We start from the raw sequence: 21602 nt of genomic DNA on the forward strand, positions 1-21602 counted from the left end.
GCTTAACAGAAATTTGCTTTTCAGGACCATTCCTCCTTGAAAACGTGACATCCTGAAATTAAAATTTCTCAGGCTACAGAGGGCACAAAATCAGGTGAATTCTTCCCAGCCACCCGCAGAGCCAAGGGAGCAGAGGAGCTCCTTCCTGTGGACCAGACCTTTTGTGTCCCACAGGTGGCGGTGTCGCCTGCCTGTGCCTTGGCCTCGGGGTCGCCCAGCAGTGTGGAGGCTGAAGGGGAAAAGGAGTGGAGAAGGCAGTGACAGAGAGAGGAGCACACGCTTGCCCCGCCAAGCCTCTTCTCCACAAAGCAGCCGATCCTGCTGAGATGCACGTCAGGTTGCAGCCCTCTGCACCTCACCTGTCTCCTCTCCTGGCCCACATGCCCCTTGCTGCTGCTAACCCTAACCCTAACCCTAACCGACCTTCCCGGGTCACTCTCTCACTTGCTGCAGGTCGTAGCTTACACGGCATCTCAGTGAGGCCTTCTCTGCCCCCACTTAAGACTGAGCCCTTCAAAACACTGAGACCCCCATTTCCTGCTTTACTTTTTGTCACAGCAATCATAACCATCAATTTTCTCTCCCCCTGGAATGCGACCTCCCCGACGGCAGGCTGTCTCGTTTCCTGCTGTATCCCCCACGGAATGGCATGGAGCAAGCGTCCAGCATGTACTTACTGAAAGGAGTCACTGGATTCAGGCTGGACAGGGAGGAACATGCAGCCAGAGGAGCTGCCTGACAGTCAGAAAGCGAGAGCTCTCGTCAGGAGGCTGAAGGACGAAAGGCAGGGCTGCCACCCAGGCTGCATCCTGTCAGGGTGTTGCCTTGGGGGAGGGGGCTGAAGTGCCCAAGGCCACAGGACTCACCTGTACATCGGAGCCAAGCCTTCCACACGCTGTTCTCCCCAAACCTTCCACCATCTCTCTCTCTGCATTTGCAACTGCTGGCCTTGCCTCTACTTCCTTGAAAACACAGGAGGCAAAGCCTTACCTTCCCACCGTAACTGCAAACCTCATGGTATCTGCCCATTGCTTCCTTTCCTCCTGCCACAGTGCAGAAGTGCCCCCCATCCACCCATCCTATGACACCCCCAGGTCAAGAGCTCCTTGATGGCAGAGGTGTTGCTTCTGGGCCAAGTTCCCCCTGCTTAGAGAGTAGGGAGCCAGTGCCCACTTCCTAGGGGCACCCAGGTGCCGCATAAACGTCTGGTGATGAACCTGGGAAAAAACAGCCCAGGAGCCTCTGTGGGTGAGGCCAGGACTGGAGCTTGGGAAGAAGCCTCACGTGTAATTGTGCTGCAGCCCCAAGTGGGGCCACGGGGGCCCGAGTCACAGCAGAGTGAGGAGAACACATGACCTCAGACTGCAGGGAAGGGGACAGCGGGGGCATCTCGAGTCCTGTTATGGGATGGGAGGGAGGGGTGAGGAGCTGGTGGTAACGAGCACACACCACCTCTGGGGGAGGGTGACAGCAACCAGCCTGAAAAACTCTCGACCGATTCTATGTAAACAGGATGCCCATTACAGCCACTGACAAAGAACTCAGTCCTATGACTACTGACCAAACAGAAGTGGCACTGTGGTCTCAAAGCGAACGTCAGTTTACTTCCCTGGTCATGTTCCATTACAGTAATAAACTCTACTCATAAATACACAGCCTCTACGATCTTTTTCCTTCTAACAAATATGGCAGTCTGAAAACAAAATGGAAAAACAAACCAAAAAGAAATGAGGTCTCATGAGGCAGGAGCAATGGCAGGGGGATCGGGGGAGGGAGCCTGTCTTACAGGAGGGTCCTCGTTTGTGGACTGTAGCCTCTGTGGACAGTGGCTATGGAGTAGGGGGAGTGAGCAAGCCCAGCTCAGTCTGAGGGTGGGAGAGGCTGAGACACAGTGTCACTCCCTGGTGTGGATCAGCTGGTGCTTGACCAACTTTGATCGCTGGCTGAAGGCTTTCCCACAAGCTGTACAGTCGTAGGGCTTCACCCCGGTGTGGACCCTCTGGTGCTGGATGAGGACCGAGCGCTGGCTGAAGGCCTTGCCGCACTCATTGCACTGATAGGGCCTCTCGCCGGTGTGGATGATCTGGTGCTGGATGAGGTGCGAGCTCTGGCTGAAGCCCTTTCCACACTCGATGCACGTGTAGGGCTTCTCCCCAGTGTGGACCTTCTGGTGGTGGATGAGGTTTGAGCTCCGGTTGAAGGCTTTCCCGCATTGGCTACACTCATGGGGTTTCAACCCGTTATGGATCCTCTGATGCTGAATGAGAGTTGAGCTCTGGCTGAAGGTTTTCCCACACTCGGTGCACTCATAGGGCTTCTCTCCGGTGTGAACTCGCTGGTGCAGGATGAGGTTAGAGCTGCGACCAAAGGTCTTCCCGCACTCATGACATGCATAGGGCTTGTGGCCTGTGTGCACGCCCTGGTGCTGGATGAGTGCGGAGCTGTGGCTAAAGGCCTTCCCGCAGACGCCACACGCATATGGCTTCTCCCCTGTGTGGATGATCTGGTGCTTTCTGAGCACAGAGCTGTAGCTGAAGGCCTTCCCGCACACTCCACACACGTGAGGCTTCTCTCCAGTGTGGATTCTCCGGTGCTGGATAAGGCTTGAGCTCTGGCTGAAGGCCTTCCCACACTCACTGCACTTGTAGGGCTTCTCCCCCGTGTGCACCCTGTGATGCTTAATGAGGTTGGACACTCGGCTGAAGGGTTTGCCACACTCACTGCATGCGTAAGGCCTCTCCCCGGTGTGGACCCTCTGGTGCTTCCTCAGGTGTGAGCTCTGGCTGAAGGCCCTCCCACACTCCTCACACTCGAAGGGCTTCTCCCCTGTGTGGACCCTCTGGTGTTTGATGAGGTTGGAGCTCCGCCTGAAGGCCTTCCCGCAGGTGCTGCACACATATGGCTTCTCCCCAGAGTGGACCCTCTGGTGCTGGATGAGGTTGGAGCTCCGCCTGAAGGCCTTCCCGCACTCGCTGCATTCGTAGGGCTTCTCACTCGCGTGGGACTTCTGATGCTTTTTCAGGCTGGAGCTCTGGCTGAAGACCTTTCCACACTCAGTACACATGTGCAGCTTCTCTCTGCGGTGGGTAAGCCTGTGCCTGAGGAGGTCTGAATGTGTGCTGAAGGGCCTTCCACACTCATTACATATGAAGGACTTCTGTCCAGTGTGTGCTGCCTGGTGCTGAAGAAGATCGGGGCCTCCTTGGAAGGTTTTCCCACACTCGTTGCATATGAACGGGCTTTTGGCTACATGAAGCCCCTCACAGCTGGTCAGGTCCACGCTGTGTGGGAAGCTCTGGCCACACATGTCATACAGATGTGGCCTCTCTTCCACAGAGGCTCCCTGACATGCCACTGGGCTTGGGCTCAGGTGGAAGCTGCTCTCAACATCGTCACAGTCCACCTCTTTCTCCCCAGAGGGGCTCCTGAGAAACACGTGCACTGGTGTGAAGTCCCCCTCCCGGCAGGGAGACTGCACCTGTCTCTCATCCTCTGGGACCCTGCACTCTCTTTCTAATACACCATCACAGAGTTCTCCAAGCTCAGGCAACTGGGAAACTTCACTAGCATAGTTTTCTGATATTTCTGCCTGTGATTCCAAATCCTCAGAAACTTCTTCCTTCTGAAGAAACTCCTTGCCCTCAGTCCTGGTGTCCCAATCTGAAAGGACAATTAGGAGGTCACAAGGAAGGAAACAAGGAAATATAGACAAGTCTGGGAGCATGGGACCCACTGGGGGCATGGTCCCAGGTCTCTTGACGGAACTGAGGAGGGGCTGGCAGAGCTGGGAGACCAGGCTGCCCAGCAACTGAAAACCAACCCGCATCTGCCCTCCCAGCCCCACATCCTGGGAAAGCACTTGCAGTCTCCCTGCTAAGTCTGGCAAAATCCTGGCCTGAGTAGAGGCAGCCCCTTGGCTGCCCTTCTTCTCACCCTCAGCAGGTCATCAGCAGGTCCTGCTGGCTTTACCTCGCATGTCCCAAGACCAGGTGCTCACCCTCCCATGGCTCCCTGCACGTTACGCTGTTAAGACATTCTGCCTTCTCCTGTTCCAGGTGCACAAGCCTGGGACAGCTGCTTGGCCCAGCTTTTGTTCTCTTGGCGCTCACGGGCGTCACCAGCTGGGGGGTGGGCCCAGGCTGGCAGACACAGGGCCTGTTCCCTTCAGGGAAGCAGAAATGCCTCCGATTGCATGGTGACTACTCTGGGATGTCAGATTCTGTCCCATTCGACAGAGAAGCCTTCAGAGACTGTGCCCCATCCTGCCAAAGCAACCTGTACCTCTCAGAACCTGCACTGTAACTGCACCCTGTTAGCTGGCACAAGGGTTCAGCTGCTGCATCCATCCTTCTGTGACAGACATGCCCCAGGCTGCCTGTCATACTGGGAGGCACCCCCTTTTGACACCTGAAGGACAAGGAAACTCTGCTTCCTGGATCTCTCTCTCGCTCTGAGACACCCAGCCACTCCACCCTTTGCTCCTGCCTGGATGGGAAGCAGCTTGCCTGGTCCCTCTCCTGCCCACAGCAGCCTGGGCACAAGAGTACTTCCACATCCTCCCCCTCTGCTCCTGCTGCTCCTGAGCAGGAAGGACCCACTTACCTTAGGGTCTGCCCTCCCGAATGGTCCTCACGCTCCCTCCTTCCCTTCCTCTGGTCTCAGCTCGAACACCTCACGGGAGAGGACTTCTTTGACCACTGCCCCCGACAGGGCTCTGTGTCCCAGGACTGGGGTCACCCAGTGATGCTGGGTGGGTGGGTGACGGACACCCCTCCCTACCTCTAGCTTCGGGTCTGCAACCCTCTGACCTGCCCCTCAGTTCCGGATGACTGCCTCTCCCTGCCTGGACCGTCTAGAACCTACCACCACAATAGCACTGTGTCTCCCTGCCTCAGCTGGAGGCGTCTGTTCTCCTTGGATCTCAATGCAGACCCAGCCTGGCCATATGCTCAGCCTGTCTGCCTGCCACACCCATGTGTCTGGTGATGACAGTTCGCATTCTGGTCACCTGACCCACAGTCCGGCTGGAAACCCCTGCACAGAGTCTGTGCCAGGACCGCTCCTTGGAGCTCAGCCATGTGGTCAGCACAGGCAGGCACCATGCCTCTCCTTCCTGCTGACCCTCAGGCAGGCCTGTCATCACACACTGCACGTGGGCTACCATCTTCTCCCAGAGCCCCAGTCCTGGGGGAATGTCCACATGCTGCTGGGCTCCCAGGAGTGACCAGGGGTGGAGTGGGCGGGAGGTGGAGAGGCATAGTGAGGGCTGCAGGGACAGACAGGGAGGTCACTGCAGGAGACAAGGGTCTGGACAGGATGGCCCAGGGCTCACTATGTCCCCCACTGCACCCCGCAACTGACCCAGGGAGCGCCCACCCTTTCCTGGTTATGTGAGGAGAAGGGACAAAGCTTTTCCATAAAGGGTCAGAGAGGATCCATCTTGGGCTCTGTGGTTGCACGGTCTCTGTTATGTGCTCCGTGTTGTTACAATCCTTTAAAAACCCTGAACCATCCTTTGCTTGCAGGCCATAAATGACTGGCTAGCTGGATCTGGCCTCTTGGCCAAGGCTTGCTGACCCCTGATTGAGACAAGGTCACTGGTGTGGCTCATGAGGTGGTGGCAGTGGGAACTGGTTTTTGGGCCAGAGCAACTGTTGACCTGGAAGGATTTTATTGAGACAGGAAACAAGAGTGAGTCCTGTGGGTGAGGATGATGAGAAGGCATTTTTGATTTGCTAAACTGGATACAATTCTTCTCTGCAACATAAGAACTATTGGAAAAAACAACTCAAGTTCCTCTTTTGAAAGAAATATAAAATCAGAAATATGGCTTCCCTTATTAAGAAGGTTTTTAAAAAAAAATTGGGTTTCATGGTGAAGGAAAAGAGTTGAAAACAAATGCACTTGTTTGCACTGTCTGTGCTGCCCCCACTAGTGAGACACCAACTGGAGAAAAGGGTGAAGACTCTGAGCCCTTCCAGCACAGAGCACACCTGTTAGATTTTCTGAGAGAGAACACTAAAGACCTTTATGATTAGTTGCTTCCAGGTTTGTGAAAAAGTACCCCCACCAAAGCCATGCTCGTGAGCACCACATGTGGCTGTGGCTTTAGAGGGCCACAGCAGTGACTCACCAGTGCTCACCCTGCCATCTGCCACACAGACCCCAAATGGCACCACACCCTTGGGCGGGGGCTCCGTTAGTCTCCCATCTCCCAAGGGGGCTCTGTTTTCATTTTACTTCATAATTTACTGAGGTGAAATTCACAATGCAGTGGTGTTTAGTACATTTACAGTGTTGTGCAATCACAATCTGTATCTTGTTCCAAGACGTTTCCATCACCCCAAAGCCCCTGTGCGTCAGCTTAGCTCCGTGTCTCCTGGTCCCCAGCTCCTGGTAACCACCCACCTGCATTTTTGTCTCCATGGACTTATCTATATGAATGAAATCATGGGATATGTGACTTTTGATGTCTGGATTCTTCCTCTGAACCCAGTATTTCTGCAGGTTCAGCCACACTGCAGCAGGTGTAAGAAAGGAGCTTCACTCCCTTTTATGACTAAATAATATCCCATCACACGGAGGTAACACATTTGCTTTATGTGTTCATCTCCTGATGGACACCTGGGCTGTTTACACCTGTTGGCTGTTGTGAACAGTGCTATGAATATGATGTACCTGTACTTGCTGGGTATCTGCCTTGAATCTTTGGGCATGTATCTAGCAGTGGAATTTCTGGGTCCTACAGTAATGCTAATGATTAAACTTCTGAGGAACTGCCAAGTTGTATTTCACAGTGGCTGTACCACTTTACATTCCCACCAGCAAGGTATGAGGGCTCCAGTATCTCCAAGTCCTTGAAAGCACTTGTTAATTATTTATTTTATTATTACAGCCATTCTAGGGGGTGTGACGTGGTAATCTTACTGGGGTTTTGATTTCATTTCTCAGATCACTAATGGATTTGAGCATCTTTTCATTTGCTCGTTGCTCATTTGTGTATTTTCTTTGGAGAAATGTTTATTCAAGTCCCTTGCTCATTTAAAAGGTGGCATGCTGGGGCTTCCTAGGTGGTGCAGTGGTTAAGAATCCTCCTGCCAATACAGGGGACATAGGTTCGATCCCTGCTCCAGGAAGATCCCACATGCCACGGAGCAGCTAAGTCTGTGTGCCACAAAAAAAAAAAAAAAAAAAAAAAAAGTGGCATGTTTGTCTTTTGTTGTTGAGTTGTAAGAGTTCTTTATATATCCTGGGTACTACACCTTTACCAGATATACAACTTACAAAGATTTTCTCCCATTCAGTAGGATGTCTTTTCACTTTTTTTGTAATGTCCTTCCATGCCTTAAGTCTTTAATTTTGATGAAGTCCAATTTACCTTTTTCTTTCGTTGTTCATGCTTTTGGTGTCGTATCTAAGAATTCACCACCAAACCTAATGTTATAAAAATGTAATGCTTTCTTCTAACGGTTTTATGACTTCAGTTCTTGTTTGGTTGTTGGACGATTCCGAGTTAATTTCTGCATATGGCATGAGGTAGGGGGCCAAGTTCATTCTTTTGCTTGTGGAAATCCACTTGTCCCAGCACCATTTATTTAACACAACTCTCTCTCTTCACTGAATGGTCTTGACACACTAGTTGAAAAGCAACTGGCCTCAGATGTATGGGCTTATTTCTAGGCTCTCAATTCTATTCCACTGGTCTGTATGTTTATCCTATGTCAGTACCAAACTGTTTTGATTACTGCAGCTTCGTAGTAAGTTTTGAAATTGGGAAAAGTGAGTTCTCTTGCCTTTGTTCTTTTTCAAGCTTCTTTTGGTTATTTGGGGCTCCCCAAATTCCATATTAATTTGAGGATTGACTTTTCCATTTCTGCAAAAAGCGCTGCTGGAATTTTGATAGGGATTGTATTGAATCTGTGCATTGCTCTGATGGCACTGACATCATAACACTGTTCAGTCCAATCCGTGGACATGAGATGTCTCCTCAGTTATTTAGGTGTCCTTCCATTTCTTTTGGCAATGCTTTGCAGTTCTCAGCCAACACATCTTTCACCCACTTGGTTGAATTTATTTGTAGTTTTTTTCTTTTTGATGCTATTATAAATGGTTTTAATTTTCATTTCAGATTGCTCATTACTGGTGTACAGAAACACAACTGATTCTGCATGTTGACTTGTACCCTTCAACTCTGCTGAATTCATTTATTAGCTCTAGTAGCTTTTTAATGGATTCTTTGGGATTTTCTACATATGGGATCATGCCTTATGCAAACAGAGGGTTTTATTTCTTCCTTCCCAACTTGAATGCCTTTTGCTTTTCTTGCCTGACTGCTCTGGTTAGAACTTCCAGTACAATACTGAATAGCAGAGGTGAAAGCAGGTATATTTTCCTGGTCTTTGGGGAAAGCTTTTAATCCTTCACTAATGTATATGATGTTAGCTCTGGGTTTTTCCTGACTACCCTTTATCGTGTTGAGAAGGCTGCCTTGTATTGAGTTCTCTCAGTGTTTTTTTACTGTGAAAATGTATTTGGTTTTGTCCAATACATTTTTGTTGCATCAACTGAGATGATTATAGCTTTCCTCCTTCATTCCATTAATGTGGTAAATGATACTGATTGGTTCTCACCCTGAAGCACTCTTGTATTCCTGGGGTACATCCCACTTGGTCACAGGATAGAATACTTTTAATGCACTGCTGGATTCTGTTTGCTAGCATTTTGCTGAGGGTTTTGCATATATTGCCATAAAATGTCTTAATATATAATCTTCTTTTCCTGTGATGTCTTTTATTTGATTTTCCTTTTTCTTCTTAGTATTAATCCTTCTTTAAATGTTTGGTAGAATTTACCTGTGAAGTCACTTGGTCCTGGATGTTTCTGTTAGTTTTTAAAGTTACTGATTCAATCTTTGTTATAAGCGTGTTCAGATTGTCTACCTATTCTTGAGTCACTCCTAGTAATTTGTCTTTTTTTTTTAAGGAATTTATCTCTTTCATGTAGGTTATCTAATTTTTTGGTGTGCAACTGGTTTTTGTTTTTATTTTTTTATACTTTTGGAAGGTTGGTAGCAATGTCCCTATCCCATTTTTCATTTGATTTGCATTATTTGTGTCTTCTTTTTTGTCATTTTAAAGGTTTGTCAATTTCGTTGATCATTTCAAAAAACTAACTTTTAATTTCATTGATTCTCTACTGTTTGTCCATTCTCTATTTCTGCTCTAATGTTTACCATTTCCTTCCTTCTGCTAGCTTTGGGTTTAGTTTGCTCTTCTTGTAGACCCCTAAGATGTAAAGTTAGGTTACTGATTTAAGATCTTTCTTCCTCTCTAATGTAGGCATTTACTGCTATAAATTTCCTCTTTGGCACTGCCTTCCCTATATCCTGTGTTTTGGTAGTTTGTGGTTTTGTTTTCATTTGTTTGTAGGTATGTTCTAACTTCCCTTGTGATTTCTTCTTTGAGCAATTAGTTAAAAGTGTATGGTTTTGTTTCTTCATATTTGTGAATTCTCCAGTTTTCCTGCCGTTATTGGTTGGAGATGATATTTTACATTATTCCAACATTTATTGACTGGTCTTGTGGTCTAACATATGGTCTACACTGGAGAATGTTCCATATGCACTTGAGAAGAATGTGTATCTTCTCCCTTGGGCAGATGGTGTATCTATGTCTATTAGGTCTAGTTAGTTTATAGTATTGTTCAATTCCCCTATTTCATTACTGAATTTCTGTTTAGATGTTTTTAGTGACTTTTAGAAGCGAGGTATTGAAGTCTCCAACTATTGCAGACATATCTATTTCTCCCTTCAAATCTATGCTTGCTTCATATATTTTGTGGTTCCTTTTTGGTGTTTACGTTTATCACTGCTCTGTCTTCTTTTGTTAATTGACCCCTTTATCAAATACAATGTCTTTCTTTTCTCTTGTAACAGTTTTTGACTTAGTTTACTTTCTCTTAGTATAGTCACCCCAGCTCTCTTTTGTTACTATTTGCATGGAACATATTTTTTTCAGCTTTCACTTTAAGCTTATTTGTTTCTTTGGATCTAAAGTAAGCCTCCTGGGGCTCCCCTGGTGGCGCAGTGATTAAGAATCTGCCTGCCAATGCAGGGGACACAGGTTCGATCCCTGGGCTGGGAAGATCCCACATGCTGCGGAGCAACTAAGCCCATGCATTGCAATTACTGAGCCTGCACTCTAGAGCCTGCGAGCCACAACTACTGAGCCCATGCACCACAACTACTGAAGCCTGCATGCCTAGAGCCTGTGCTCCACAACAAGAGAAGCCACCGCAACGAAGAGTAGCCCCTGTTCTCCACAACTAGAGGAAGCCCATGCACAGCAACAGAGACCCAACACAGCCAAAAATAAGATAAATAATAAAAAATAAATCTTAAAAAAAATAAAGCCAGCCTCCTACAGACGGCATACAGTTGGATCACGCTTTTAAAAATCCATTCTGTCAACATCTGTTGACAAGAGTTTAAACCATTAACATCTTAAGTAATTACTGATAAGGAAGGACTTCTGCCACTTTGCTTTTCGAATCTTTTATTTTCAGTATCTTTTACCTTTTTTGTCCCTCATTTGTTCTATTACTGTCTTATTTTGTGTTCAGCTTATTTTTTGTAGTGTACCATTTTGATTTTTTTTATTCCTTTTGTGTATATTTTAAAGATACTTTCTTAGTGGTATCATGGGGTTTATAATTAATACCCTAACATTCTAAAACAATCTGGTTTGGTTCCCCCCGCCCCCAGCTTTATTGAAATGTAACTGCCATATAACATCATGTAAATTTAAGGTGTACAATGGGATGATGTGATACCTGTATATATGCAAAATGATGACCAGCATAAGGTTACTTAACATCATAGTTACTACTGTGTGTGTGTGTGTGTGGGGGGGGGGGGCAGGGGTTAGAACTTTTAAGATCTACTCTCTTAGTAACTGCCAAGTATATATTATTAACTATAGTCACCATGCTGCACATTAAATTCCCAGAATAAAGCCATCGAGTTTGAACTGTTACCAACCTAGCCACAATAGCATACAAAAACTCTGCTTCTACACAGATATGTTCCCCACCTTTATGAGGTTGCTATCACAAATTATCTTTATATGCTATATGTTCAATAGTACAGGTTTATGATTATCTTTGTGCATTTGTCTTTTAAATCATATAGGAAATAAAAGTGGGGTTATAAACCAAAATACAATAATTAGCTTTTATCCTTACCCATGTATGGCTTTGAGTTCCTAATATCCTTTTATCTTAACCTGCAAAACTCCCTCTGACACTTCTTACAGGGCACTTCTATTGGTAATAAACACCCTCAGCTTTTGTTTATCTGAGAATATCTTAACTTTGCCTTCACTCGGAAAGATAATTTTGCCAGATGTAGAATTCTTACCTGGCAGTTTCATTCTCCCAGCAGTTTAAATATGTCATCCCGCTGCCTTCCAACCTCCAAGGGTTCTAATGAGAAACTGGCTGTTATTTTATTGAGGATCCCTTATACAAGATAGGTTGCTTCTCTCTTGTTTTCAAGATTCAGTCTTTTGTCAATTTGATTATAATGAGTCTTGGTGTGGATCTCTTTGAATCTGTCCTAGTCAGAGTTTGCTGAGCTTTTTGGATGTGTAGGCTTGTGTCTTTCATAAAATTTAAGATGTTTTGGCCACTATTCAAATATTCTTTCCACCCCTTTCTCTCTCTCCCCTCTTTCTTGGCCTCCCATATGTGTGTTGGTTCTCTTGATGGTATCCCACAAGTCTGTTAGGCTCTGTTCACTCTTCTTCAACCTTTTTGCTTTCTGCTCCTCAGACTGATAACTTCAATTGTCTGTCTTCAAGTTCACCAATTCTACTGCCTGCTCAAATCTGCTGTTAAACCCTCCAGCAAAAACTTCATTTCAGTTATTGTAATTCTCACATCTAGGACTTCTTATTTTATTTTCTTTTTGGCTGCACTGTGTGGCATGTGGGATCTCAGCTCCCTGACCAGGGATAGGACCTGTGCCCCCTGCAGTGGAAGTGTGGAGTCTTAACCAATGGACTGCCAGGGAAGTCCCAGCTCTAAGACTTCAACTCTGTTTCCTTTTATAATAAACAAAATATAAATTGTATATTTATAATTATCTCTACTGATTTTCTCATTTTGCTCATACACAGTTTTTAGTTCTTTGTCCATGGTTTCTTTCAGATCTTTGAGCACATTTAAGACACCTGATTTACAGTTGGTCAAGTATCTGTGCTTTTTCAGGGACACTTGTGCCAGTGAATTTTTTTCCCCTTGAATGGGCCAGCCATATTCTCCTGCATGTTTGTACTCTTTATGATTTTTTTAAAAAAACTATTTTCTGTTAAAAACATTTACTGTGACAACTCTGTAAAGCAGTGTCTCCTGCCTCCAGGGTTTGCTATTCCTAATTGTCAGAGGCTACAGTCATCTGTTCATTTAGTCAGTTTTGATACTACTTTTGCAAAGACTGTGTTCCTTGTCATGTGTGGTCACCAAGGTCTCTGTTTCTGTAGCTTGTGTGTAGCTACTGTTTGGATGGAGGGCTCCCTGAACACTAACAGTAAAATAAAGATAATACACCTCTCCCAGCCTTTGTGCATTGGCTCTGCTAGGAAACAAACACTATTTATTACTCCGCTGTGGCTTCCTGCTTTCATTGATCTTGGAGATCAGCTAGAGGTGATGCTACAACCTTCACAGGTCTTTTCTGAGTATACAGCCTATCCTGGGCATGTACGTGGGCTTACTACATTCCGATATACAAGGCTGCTTTTGAATGCCCTCATTTCTCCAACTTTCCCTACTAGGCTTTAGATGGTCAACTATACTGTTAAATGACGTCCCAAGTGGCTGTGGGATTTTAGTTCACCTTTCAATGTTTTTGAGCCCACTGCTTTTCTGCCGAGTAAGTTCTGAGTGAGGCAACACAGAGATAAACACTTTGCATCGCTTCTTTATCCAACCCCACACAGGTGAGAACAAACAAAATAATATCTGAATGAGTTCTGCTCTGCTCCCTCTGGAGCCAGGGACCAGGTCCCACATTGGGGACACAGGTTGCTAACTTTCGATGTACTACTGAATGAGGGAGTGTTTGTAAAGCCTTCCTTTTTGCCTTTTTCTTGACTCAGCATTTGCTTGGTTGCTGTAAACATGACTGTTTCCTAGATTTCTGACAAAGGTGGTCCTGGTAGCTGCTACTTGTTTTTTTTAAAGAATAGCTTATGTGGAGGAAGGGGTGTTTGGAACTGCCTACTCCACCATGTTGCTCTATAGCGGCTTTTAAAACATGAGCTACCATCAACCTGTTTTTTCCTGGAGCAAGAGTCCTGGCCTAACTCACCATTCTCTGCCTGGCACACCCCTGGCCATCTGGCAGCACCCTTGTCCCCTCAGGGCCACTTCTTTGGCTCCATCATGTTTCTCATCCTATATCCACCTCCTCCCTCCAACATACCTAGGACTGCCTCGCCCAATCTGCCCTTATAAGGTCCAACCCTCCCTGGCCACACAAGATCTGACCAGGGTACTCTGCTCAGATGTCCTGAGTATGATAATAGGTCCCACGTAGTTAAGAGTGTCTTCTTGTAAAACAGCCACCATCAGATGCCAGTAAGGAAAGCTAACAATGAGTAACCATCCCGATCACTGCTGAGAAGTCCACAGAAGAGGCGAGTTAGTGAGGGGTCTCCAGGAAGGATTCTCCAGTATCTGACGGGGATGGGAGCAGCTGGGCAGTGTGAATTCAGCCAGGAGGGAACAGGGCCAAGACCTGGATTAGGGGAGAGACCTGAGGGCAGGGAGCACCACCAGCTGGTGACTAACTTAGGCAGGGCTCAGCTGGTGACCACCACGTCACATCCCCCTATATCAGGTGAAGAAACCAGTGTCCCACTCAGGGCACCAGGGCAGCCAGGTGCCAGGCCAATTTCCTCTCTGATCTGCAGCCTTGGCTCCTCAAGTCCACAAGGCTGCTGTGTCACCTGCCCCTAATGGTGACACAGACACCTCCTGAGATAAGTGCAGGGTGATGTGGACAAAGTCTCCCCAGAACAAGGGCATTAGTGGTGAACTTATGCCTAGTACCTGGCTGCTGACGGTGAGGGGGGGTGGCTCCAGGCTCAGCGTCACCACAGCACAGTGGACCCTGAAGTGCAGATCCAGGATGGGTCATGGCAGGAGCATCACTCACACAGGCCTGGGTTCTGGGGGTCCAAGGGGATGGTCCAGGAACTGAGGGCTCCATTTCTGCCTCTTCAGGGCGTACTCTGAGGCTGGGCATGGCTGAGACCTGGAAACCAGCAAGGACGCAGGTGAGTGTGCAGAGGGGCTGGCTCCAGGGGTTCATCTGCCCACCATGCAGGGGTCACGTCCTCCACCCCTGCAGCCAGAGACCTCAGGAAGGCCTGGTGATTGATGCCACATTCCCTGATTCTGCAACCGAGGGAAGGGTCAGCCAGCCATGGGACACAGACTCACAAGCCAGGACCACAGGTGGGAAGGGGCGAGATGCTGACCACAGAGCAAGATGAGCACACAGTCCTTTGTGGGCACCACTTGAAGGGCCCAAGTTTGCCCCGGTAAGAGGAAAGCAGCTCCCACGGAGCCTGTGCCTGCTGCGGGCCACCCGTTGTTCCTGACACAATGCCCTGAAGGTGGACCACCAGACCCACTCACAGGGGGAGCGGCAATTCCAGAGGTTTGGCTGCCAGGGGTAGTCTGAGCTGCAGATGTGCACAAAGTCATCACACTGCCACCCTATTGTTTAGCTCTGAGCTGTGACCCCGGCAGCATCCGGGGGGGGGGGGGGGGATGTCCTCATCCCCACCCTCCTAGGCTATCCTCCCACTACACCAGTGGCTCCCTCCCTGACTCCTCCATATCTCCCTCTTCACACTGGTGCTCCAGGTTCACTTCTGCATCTACACCAACTTCCTTGGTTAATCTGTCCAGTCCTGAGGCATAAAAATCCTTTATCCCATGAAGACTCTCAAACCTGGACTCATCTCCAGCTTTAAGTGGTCTCTCTAAGCAAGGGACAGGACATCACCACCAGACACACAATGGCTCCCCCCACATGGACCAAGTTACTGATTTTCTCCACCCCTCACTGCCCTGTCTCTGAGCAAATGCACCATGCCCTGCCCAGCAGCCTACCTGCGAGTGGGGCGACATCCTTCAGCCCCTTATTCCTATAGCACCATCAGCAGGTACCAGTGACCCCTCTGCCCTTCAGGGGTGGAAAAGATGAGGCAGGAAATGTTGGCAGACACCCACTATAGATACTGCCTGCCAACCCTTGGACTGAATTTCTCTTCTTGGACACATGCTTTCAGTGTTTCCCAAACAGCCACTATATGCCAGGATCTATTCCGGGGACAGTGTGACCATCACCTTCTTGGATTTCAGTGGGGAGACAGATAACAGCAAATGCATCAGAGATGGACAAGTGCTCCAGGCAGAGGTAGCAGAGAAAGAGCAGAACCTGGGGCAGGTGAGAATTTAAACCGGGCCCAGAGAACAGGGTTTAGGTCACAGCTGGCTGGAAATGTAAAGAAGGCAGGGGTGAGATGGGACAGAGGTGTGAACAGAGCTCAGAGGCACTTACTAGGGGACAGACTACAGAAGGCCTTGATTGCCTGATAAAGTGAGGCACCAGCCACATTTCTACATTGGGAGACAGAAGTGATGAAACATCTCAGGAGGATTCACCTGGCGTGGGCACTCAGGGGGACGGTGCACAAGATTCAAAGCAGGGAGACCACTGACTCAAGGCACTCATCCATGTAGCAGCAGAACAGAGCAGATGCTGCTTCCAAGGGGAGAGTCGATCATTTGTAATATTTACTCAGTTCATTTTATTTTAAAGTCTTGAAGTTATCATCACTGTCTCTGAATAGGGGCACAGTCACATGGCTCAAAATTCAAAAGGTTAAAAAGGACTTAAGGTGAAACATCTCCCAGCCAACCTCAGTGCCCTTTCCTAGTTTCCAACGTGCCCTTCCTGACTACTTTAAGCTTACACAAGCAAATATGTGTATTTTTCCTTTGCCTTTCTACTATAAGCTGTATCAAACTATGCTCATTTTACGTCTTGTTTTTCTCACTTCAGTATCTGTGGGATCCTGCCTAGGAGAACACAGACTGAATCAGAGGTAGCAGAATGCTCCTCCCCACCCATGTCCACATCCTAAGCCCTGCAACCCACACCACACAGCAAAAGAGGTTTTGCAGAGGAAATTAAGGTTAGGGGCCTGGGTTAATTAAATTAATATTACGGGCCTGGTGGACCCATTCTAATTACATGAGCCGTTGCTGACTCAGATGCACGGGTCATATGCAAGGAGTGGGGCCTCCAGGAGCTAAGGACAGTCAGCAAGGAAAAAGCAGCCTCAGGAACTGGATTCTACCAACGAGCTTGGAAGCTGACTCCCTTGGCTAAGGGCTCAACCTGATGCTAAGCAAAGATACAACTGTGAGGACCAGTAGCCACTACGCCACCGCAGGCATCCACAAACGGGCACGACGCACCCTCAGCTCCACTCCCCTGGGAGAGAACAAATTCCTCCCCGTCCCCAGAGCCCTTTCTCCACCCGAGGGGGAATCCACCACGGACTGGGCCTCCAGGCAGGACACCTGGCGCCACGCGACAACCGCATTCATTTCTCACCCGGCTCCGTACAATTCGCACCAATTCCTGAGGCCCTTCCTCCGCCCCGACCCCACGCGGCAGGACACCATTGGCGCACACGTGCCCGTCGTTCCGCAGCAGCCTCGCCACGCAGTCCCGCAGCCGGGCTCCAGGGCAGGGGCTGCTCCGCTCCGCCGCGCACCCTCCGCTGGGCGCCCCTCACACGCCCTCCCGGAGGGGCCCTCCGAGGCTGCGACGCGCCCGCGCTCCCACGGCCCCCCGCACACTGAGCCCAGGCCTCACGGGGCCGGCACCCACCGCGGGGACATCGGAGTCAAGCGGGAGCGCGGTCAGCAACGCGGAGGCGCCACCGCGCGAACGGCCACCTCCGGGAGCCGCGCCGGGAGGGGCGCAACGTCGCGAGACGCCAGCTGCTCGGCCCGGCCCGGAAGCAGGCCCCGGAAGTGCCGCCTCGACTTCCGGCTTGCGGACCCGCCCAGCCCAGCCCAGCCCAGTGTGGTCGCTCTAGGCCGCAGGAGGAGGAGCGACTCGGTGGATCCACCCCGGACCCCCGTGAGGTGCAGGCAGCCCCTGGGAGGCCGGCGATCAGAGTCGGTTCGTGCAACTAACCAGGTGGCAACCACCTATAAAGAAAAGCGCTTATAAATGCCGGGAGAACTAGGGACTTAGATACATAGGTAACCTAGAATCGGAACAGGTTTTACTTGATAAGAACTTGATGATGCCCATGGAAGAACCGAATCCCTCAATCAGTAAGTGATTCGACAGACAGATGGGAAAACTCAAATTCCTTACGTAAATAATATACATTTCGTGGGACTGTCCATGGAACACTTACAAAAATTGATTATACAGTTAGACATAAAGAATACAAATATTTTAAAGTATGCATTTTAAACTATCAAAATTAGAATAGAAATACATAATAAGAAGTTGACTCCCAAAAGTCTTTAACTATTGGAGTTTACAAAACATTGTTTACATAACCTTTGAATCAAAAATGATACTCGCTGGAAAAGCAATGAAAAGCAAAACACTTCATTCTCACACCTATGGACCCCAGTGTAAAATGTAAAATATGTAATATCTACTGAATATTTTTCAGAGAAAAATATACAATATATAAATATATCACCTTACATACTTTTTCTTTATTAAAGAAGAAAAAAGCATTTATCTCAAGAAGTTAGAAAAAGGAAAATTTCTATGCACCAGCAATAACCAGTCAGATAACGTAACGAAAAATGAAATGTCTACCACAATGTGAAATACTGGGAAATTAACAAAGAGTACTCAAGACACAACAAAGAGCTCAGGGTCAGACTTTATACAGATGGAATTTAATAGATGGTAAAAGTGGCACCACCATAAATGGCAAAGGGATGGGTTGTTTAATAGAAGGTGTTGAGTAAATGACCCCACTCAATGGAGAAAAACAAAACCAGACCCCTACCTAAGAAACACAAACAGCAGTAGTCTCTAAATCAATTAAGGACTTAAAAATGGACAGCAAAGAAACCAGGTTAGGGGACTTACCTGGTGGTGCAGAAGTTAAGACTCTGTGCTCCCAGTACAGGGGGCCAGGGTTTGATCCCTGGTCAGGGAACTACATCCCACATGCATGCCACAACTAAGAGTTCACATGCCACAGCTAAGGAGCTACATTCTGCAACTAAAGAGCCAGTGAGCTGCAACTAAGGAGCCTGCCTGCCACAGCTAAGACCCGGTGCAACCAAATAAATATTTTTTTAAAAAATGAGGTTAGGAGAAAAATACACAGGAAATATTTTTGAGACCCTGGGGTGGAAGAGATGCTCTGCTGATTAGCCATCAGAGAAATGCAAGTTAGGTGACAATGAGATACTGCTTCACACTGCTGGGTTAGAAGGGTTAGGAGCCTACGTAATGCTGGGGTTAGCACTTGAGGTTCAAATATTTTTCTCTCATGTAAAGTCACAAGTTTGTATGGCAGATTCCCTTAGGCAGTGATCAGGCACCCAGGTTCCCCACCTGAGGATTTTCTGCTGGCTGACTTGGAGGAAAGGAGGAGAACAGATAACAGGGATAAGGAGCTGCTTCTCCCAGTCTTCCCATGTGGTCACCTGCTGCAGCAGGATGCAATCCCTGCCAAGTGAACAACCCAAGTCCCATCTAGTCCCTGATGCAGCTCAGGTGAGTCCCTCTGGACAAGGTGTAGCCTCTCTACCAGGTCCTATAAATAAAGGGCAAGTCACCTGCCCTGACACCCAACTTGTAGTGTGGAGAAGGAGGAGGATGGGAAACAAAGCAGTGTTCAAACTGTGCTGGATGTGTCCAAGAATAAGTCTGACATGGGGTTGTTATGCACACTGTGTAGATACTTTATTCTTTTATATGTATGTATGCATGTATGTATGTATGCATGTATGTGTGTATTTTTATCTTTTGCCACACTGTGGCATGTGGGATCTTACTTCCCAACCAGGGATCAAACCTGCACCCTCTGCATTGGAACCTCGGAGTGTTTTTTGTTTTGTTTTTTAATTTTTATTGGAGTACGGTTGCTTTACAATGTTGTATTAACCTCCACTGCACACCAAAATGTATCAGCCATACACATACAGATATCCCCTCCCTTTTGGACTTCCTTCCCATTTAGGTTACCACAGTGCATTAGGTAGAGTTCCCTATGCTCTACAATAAGGGTCCCCAACCCCTGGGAACTGGGACGCACAGCAGGAGGTGAGCGGTGGTCGAGCCAGTGAAGGTTCACCTGCTCCTCCCCATCATTCACATTACCCCCTGAACCATCTGCTTCCCCCATCTGTGGAAAATTGTCTTCCACAAAATTGGTCCCTGGCTGGGTACCTCTGCTATACAGTATGTTCTCATCTGTTGCCTATTTTATACATAGTATCAATAATGTATATGTGTTGATCTCAGTCTTCCAATTCCTCCCACCCATCTCCCCCTTGGTAACCATACATTTGTTCTCTGCATCTGTCTCTATTTCTGCTTTGCAAATAAGATCATCTATACCATTTTTCTAGATTCCACATATATGCATTATTATACAATATTTTTCTCTTTCTGACTTACTTCATTCTGTATGACAGTCTCTAGGTCCATCCACATCTCTACAAATGACCCAATTTCATTCCTTTCAATGGCTGAGTAATATTCCATTGCATATATGTACCACATCTTCTTTATCCATGTCTCTGTTGATAGACGTTTAGGTTGCGTCCATGTCCTGGCTACTGTAAACAGTGCTGCTATGAACATTAAGGGTGCATGTGTCTTTTTCAATTATGAGGAACCACAGAACATTTTTTTTAAGAACTTTTATTGAGATACAATTAACATACAATAAACTGCATATATTTAGAGTGTACAGTTTGGTATCCCAATCTCCCAGTTCATTTCCCCCCAACCCTCCTTGCTTGGGAACCACAGAATCTGAACCACTGGACTGCCAGGGAAGTCCCTGTAGATATTTTATTTTATTTTTTAATTTTTTTAAAGCTGTTTTCTCTCTCTCTCTCTTTTTCTTTGGCTGTGTTGGGTCTTTGTTGCTGCATGCAGGCTTTCTCTAGTTGTGGTGAGAGGGGGCTACTCTTCGTTATGGTGTGCAGGCTTCTTAGTGTGGTGGCTTCTCTTGTGGTGCACGGGCTTAGTTGCTCCGAGGCATGTGGGATCTTCCCGGACCAGGGCTCAAACCCGTGTCCTCTGCATTGGCAGGCAGATTCTTTTCTTTTTTTTAAGCTCTTTATTGGAGTACAATTGTTTTACACTGTTGTGCCAGTTTCTGCTGTACATCAAAGTGAATCAGCTGTATTTATACACGGCAGGCAGATCCTTAACTACTGCACCACCAGGGAGGTCTCCCGGTAGATATTTCATTTTATTTTATTATTTTTTAATAAATTTATTTATCACTTTATTTATTGGCTGCATTGGGTCTTCGTTGCTGTGTGCGGGCTTTCTCTAGTTGTGATTCACAGGCTTCTCATTGCAATGGCTTCTCTTGTGGAGCACGGGCTCTAGGCTTCAGTAGTTGTGGCACACAGGCTTAGCTGTTCTGTGGCACGTGGGATCTTCCCAGACCAGGGCTCGAACCCGTGTCCCCTGCATTAGTAGGCAGATTCTTAATCACTGAACCACCAGGGACATCCCCTGTAGATATTTTAAATGCAGTGATTTCACATGTGTAAGTGAGCTTAGCCATCATCTCTGTGCCAGGTGTGCAGAGTCCCTTGTGGGCAATTACACGTGAGTGCTGAGCCCCTCTCCCTGGTGCGGAGGAGCTCTGGGACAGTACCTGGTACCCAGACTCAGCTCTGGGAGGAGCTCTATGGGCCCTGTTCCTCATCAGGTCTGACTTGGCCCTCCAGGGGCCTTCCTTGCCTATAACCCATCCTCTTGCCAACGTAAGGAGGGAGGTGAGAGCTTGCCCTGGCCTGGACTGTGCAGACTTACTGCCTCCACGTTGACAGTTGGGAGCCTGGGTCAGCTTCTTGTGTGCCCACTTCCATTTAGTTCCACATGCAAAGGCTCCACCTCGTCATGGGTTAAAGCCCGAGATCCTTTGTCTTTTATTTATTGCCCTTTATGTGCTTGCCCTACTCCTACCTCTCTCCACCTCAAGGTACCTTGAGGCCACCTGCAATGCCAGGCCTGCTTCCCAGACTCTTAGCACAAATCACAGGTCATAGGCAGAGGGAAACTCCCCTTGTCCAGCTCGGCTCTCCTCCACCTGTGCCTCCATCTGCCCTCCTGCAGCCTGAGTCTCTCTCTAGGCGGGCTTGAAAGTGGCAAGAAGTAACCAACCCTTGCCAACATTCCAAACGATTCTGAACCAATTTCTCTAGGGCTACAGTTTTAGTCACACATAGTCTACTCCTAATATATCTCAAGCAAGGGTCATAAAAATGCTTTTCCATGC

At 47.8% G+C, this 21602-nt stretch overlaps 2 protein-coding genes across 3 annotated transcripts in view; both read right to left on the reverse strand.

Moving 5' to 3' along the window:
• ZNF250 (zinc finger protein 250) overlaps positions 1 to 14193 on the reverse strand; it is a 50799-nt gene extending 36606 nt beyond the window's left edge. The window contains exon 1 of the mRNA XM_057736803.1: positions 14113 to 14193. The gene's annotated coding sequence lies outside the window, so the exon portion shown is untranslated. The remainder of the gene's footprint in view (positions 1 to 14112) is intronic.
• Positions 1585 to 17106, reverse strand: ZNF16 (zinc finger protein 16). 2 transcript variants are annotated; one of them, XM_057736789.1, is made up of 3 exons: positions 16976 to 17106; positions 14113 to 14317; positions 1585 to 3660 (listed from the first exon to the last, which is right to left on the reverse strand). In XM_057736789.1, exons 2-3 carry the CDS (start codon positions 14306 to 14308, stop codon positions 1895 to 1897), a joined length of 1962 nt encoding a protein of 653 aa, XP_057592772.1. In that variant the 5' UTR covers positions 14309 to 14317; positions 16976 to 17106; the 3' UTR covers positions 1585 to 1894. The 2 variants fall into 2 exon arrangements, with proteins under 2 accessions (XP_057592772.1, XP_057592771.1); XM_057736788.1 differs by having other exon boundaries at positions 16697 to 17103.
• Between the last annotated feature and the right edge of the window lie 4496 nt (positions 17107 to 21602).

Source organism: Hippopotamus amphibius, chromosome 5 (assembly GCF_030028045.1).
Source record: "Hippopotamus amphibius kiboko isolate mHipAmp2 chromosome 5, mHipAmp2.hap2, whole genome shotgun sequence".
In the NCBI taxonomy this organism is placed as follows: Eukaryota; Metazoa; Chordata; class Mammalia; order Artiodactyla; family Hippopotamidae; genus Hippopotamus; species Hippopotamus amphibius.

Coding starts and splice junctions, on each gene's coding strand:
- ZNF16 (XM_057736789.1), bottom strand. CDS start 14,308: ATGCCCAGCCTCAGAGTACGCCCTGAAGAGGCAGAAATGGAGCCCTCA. Junction 3,661..14,112: donor CCCTCACCGTCAGCAGCCAG/GTACTAGGCATA, acceptor TTGTCCTTTCAG/ATTGGGACACCAGGACTGAG.